Consider the following 3769-nt stretch of genomic DNA (forward strand, 5'->3'; position numbering starts at 1 on the left):
AAAGCTAAATGCTTATGGTGTCAGAGGGTTATTGTAAGAATGGTTCAAACATTATTTGCGTAACAGATACCAGTATGTCATTGTCAATGGTGTCCAATCTCAGCTTAGACTTTAATATTAAATATGGAATTCCGCAAGGATCTATTCTCGGGTCCCTCCTGTTCCTCGTTTATGTAAATGATATTTCATTTTTCATTTCATTTCATTTCATTTATTTTCCACAAATCAATCAAAATACAAAGAAAAACATACAAATCATTCCGAAATAGTATGCATAATTACAATATAAATTCATAATCTAAGTGGATGGACCTAAAGTAAAGCAAAAGCTTGTTGTGGATAGGCCCTTAACAAATAATTAATGTGTAATCATTGATAGCTAAAAAATAGTTATAGTAAAAAAAAAAAATAGAGCTGAGCTCGGAGAAAGTTACAGAAACTAGACAAGGACGAAAACGGAGAACGTTACAAAGAACAGGGACACACAGGTAACTAGACAAGACCAAGAAAGACAAAGCAAATTATAAAAGAAAGAAAGCAGGAAAAAAGAGAAGACCCGTTTATTATATTGCTGTTCACGATTACGACGTGTAAGTATAACATGAAATATTTTGGCAGAATTGGTCGTATGCCAATGAAATAGAAGATAAAAGACGGGTCCTTTGTAAGGGCATCTGCAGCTGTAAATATTAATACATTTAATTTATTTACAATGACAAACATACGGACATAGTGAGGGGATGGAGCACCTGGCAGACGAGGAAAAGAAAAAAAATCTTGATAGTTGCTAGGTGAGAAAAAGTATTAAAGGAAGCAAACTTCGAAGAGGCACGTGGTAGATAAAAGAGTTTCCCTGACTACCAGGTGCCCAATCCACTCTCCGACCATCCTAAAAGTAATACACAATTGAGTTCAAATAGGTAAATATATATTGTATATTTAAAGCGTACAGTTGGGTTCTACGAGAAGTAATATTGTCTCAAAAGAGACGTTTTCAATTTTCTTTTAAATGCAGTTAAGCTAACAGATCTTTTTATATCGATATTGAGAGAATTCCAATATTTGGGACCTGAATAAATAATAGTATTGTAGGCAAATGTTGTTCTGGTTTTTGGAAGATGAAATGAAAATGCTTGGCGTGTTGGATAGTCATGCAACTGGTTGTTTTTTATGAACATATAATTAAGTGCCGGAGGCAAGTCATTATTATTCAGTTGAAACATAAAAGAACCCAACTGCAAAAAGAAAATATCAGAAACTCTTAAAACACCCTTTTCTAAAAAGAGAGGACCTGTATGAGCCCGTATATGGGCATTAGAAATTATACGAATTGCTCTCTTTTGGATAACCAAAATTTTATCAAGTTGAAGCTTACTAGAATTTCCCCAGGCAAGAATGCCATAGTTTAAATACGGGAGTAATAAAGTACAATATAACATTTTGGAGTACAGAGAGTATGGGTGTTGAGTCTTCATCCTGCCAGTGTTACCCACCCAAACTGAGTAAAGTGGAAAAAGATGAATACGATGTCATCAATGCTTCCTGCCAGAAAGTAGGACGTCAGTGGATGATCCCTTATCCTTGGAAGAGGGATCCAAATCATCTACCTGATAATAAGATGCAGGCAGAGAGGATGCTTGCTGGAACTGAGAAGAAACTGAGTGCAAGCTGGGCTGAGTTCAAAACTCTCAGTCCCTACATCAAAGAGGGAATCATCAGAGTCGGCGGCAGAGTAGGAGAGAGAGTTGTTTCGTATGATGAAAGGCACCCAGTACTGCTACCACGTCAGCACCACATTTCGACACTCATAGTTAGCTACTTTCACGAGCAAGGTCATGAAGGGGTAGCAACCACGGCCGCAAAAGTGAGACAGAAGTACTGGATTGTGGGAGTTCAGAGGATCGCCAAGACTGTGAAGTACAAATGTGTGGTGTGCAGGAAATCAGAACATAGAGTAGAATCCCAGTTTATGGCAGATCTTCCTAGTCATCGTCTAGCACCATACACACCGCCGTTCTACTATACATCGTGCGACTATTTTGGTCCATACCAGGTTCGGGTTGGTAGAAACAAAACAATGAAGCATTACGGTGTGATCTTCACGTGCTTGAATACGAGGGCAGTGTATCTAGATGTCGCTGTCGACTGCTCAACAATGGAGTTCCTTCAAGTATTTCGCAGATTTGTAGCAGTCAGAGGTTACCCAGCAGTCATCTACAGTGACAATGGTACTCAGTTTGTGGGAGCTGAGAAGGAGCTTCGAGCTATGGTACAAGGCTGGAGTGAATCTCAGCTGAGAGAGTTTTGTGCCGAACGAGGAATCCAGTGGAAGTTTGTGACACCATCTGCGCCACATCAGAATGGATGCGTCGAATCCCTAGTGAAGAGTTGCAAGATAGCGCTACGCAAAGCAATCGGAGATCAGATCCTTCGTCCCTTTGAGCTACTTACCTGTTTGACTGAAGTCGCAAATTTAGTGAATCAGCGCCCTATTGGCAGAGTGCCCAATGATCCAGACGACGGTTCCTATCTTTCGCCCAATGACATGTTGTTAGGACGCGCATCTACATCAGTTCCACAAGGACCATTCCGGGAAACGCCTAATCCAAGGCATCGAGTTGAATTCGTACAAAGAATCATAAACTCTTTCTGGAAGGTTTGGAACCGAGACGTATTTCCTCTACTTGTTCCTAGAAGAAAGTGGAATGTCGAGAAACGCAATGTTCGCGTTGGTGATATTGTTTTGATGTCTGATCCTAATTCCGTTCGCGGAAAATGGACACTAGGTAAGATAGTTAACGTCTACCCAGGGTCAGACAGCAAGATAAGAAACGTTAAAGTTAAGACAAAGAATAATGAATATCGGAAACCAGTCACAAAAATAGTGGTATTGTATCCTGTAGAAGGTTACGAGGATTAAATTTGATTTCAATGTTTATATGTTTATGTAAATGGGAACAAAGTGCCCATTGGCGCGGTGGATGTTTCGTTGAACAAGTATTTTTTCATATGTATTTCTTTTGGTTTAGTTCAGAAGGCATAATTTGAAGACACCTTAGAAGTTTACGTTGACTGCAAAATTGGCCTGTTAAAATTAGGCAGTTATCTACATGTGCAGCGAGCATGTTTGGAGCTGTTTCGCTGTAGTTTTTTAGGAAAATGAGACCGTGAGGTTTCATTTCTGACTTTTCAAGTTATTGGTACTTTCCGCCAAGAAAGTGAGTAAAGTATGAGTTAAACAAGATCCATTTATGTAATGTACAAATGTGAAAATTTGGAACGGAAAGTGTACGAGTCAAGTGAAAGTTTTACGCATGTATAAAGCGCCCATTGCAAGCGGCTAGGTTCAATGCTTGTATTTTCTTTTAGTGCGGTAATGACAAAAGACAAAAAAGATTGAAAGTCAAAAAGTTATAAGATACACTTTCTATTCTGAATCTGCACATTTAGTTTATAAACTAAGGGTTATGATACATGTAAAATGATAAACAGAAGCAAGATAATGTATTTGTTTTAAACTAGTCTGTAAATTATAAACAGACATAAGCCCAAGAAGTAATTTGTTTTTAAACAGAAAATGAGATGAACATTTTCAGGCATTGTGTTAGATGAAGAGTATGCATGAGAATAACAAACAAAATTCCCATGCTTCGTAAAAATAGTGAGATTACAGTTTAAAAGCAAGAGTCGATATTAATATTGAAGATAACACATGTGTGTTCTTGCTCAATATCTAGGTTCAGAATTTGTGAGAAATACACTTTTTGAA

General features: G+C 38.1%; 1 protein-coding gene across 1 annotated transcript; it reads left to right on the forward strand.

The window, feature by feature from the left end:
- The first annotated feature begins 815 nt into the window (after positions 1-815).
- On the forward strand, positions 816-3342 carry LOC129278271 (uncharacterized). The gene has a single exon (XM_054914475.2). It carries the CDS (start codon positions 1457-1459, stop codon positions 2918-2920), a length of 1464 nt encoding a protein of 487 aa, XP_054770450.2. The 5' UTR covers positions 816-1456; the 3' UTR covers positions 2921-3342.
- Positions 3343-3769: the final 427 nt, after the last annotated feature.

This window comes from Lytechinus pictus, chromosome 9 (assembly GCF_037042905.1).
Source record: "Lytechinus pictus isolate F3 Inbred chromosome 9, Lp3.0, whole genome shotgun sequence".
NCBI lineage: Eukaryota > Metazoa > Echinodermata > Echinoidea > Temnopleuroida > Toxopneustidae > Lytechinus > Lytechinus pictus.

What these genes read in the sequence shown, in the direction of transcription:
- LOC129278271 (XM_054914475.2), top strand. Translation starts at nt 1,457, where the DNA reads ATGGGTGTTGAGTCTTCATCCTGCCAGTGTTACCCACCCAAACTGAGT.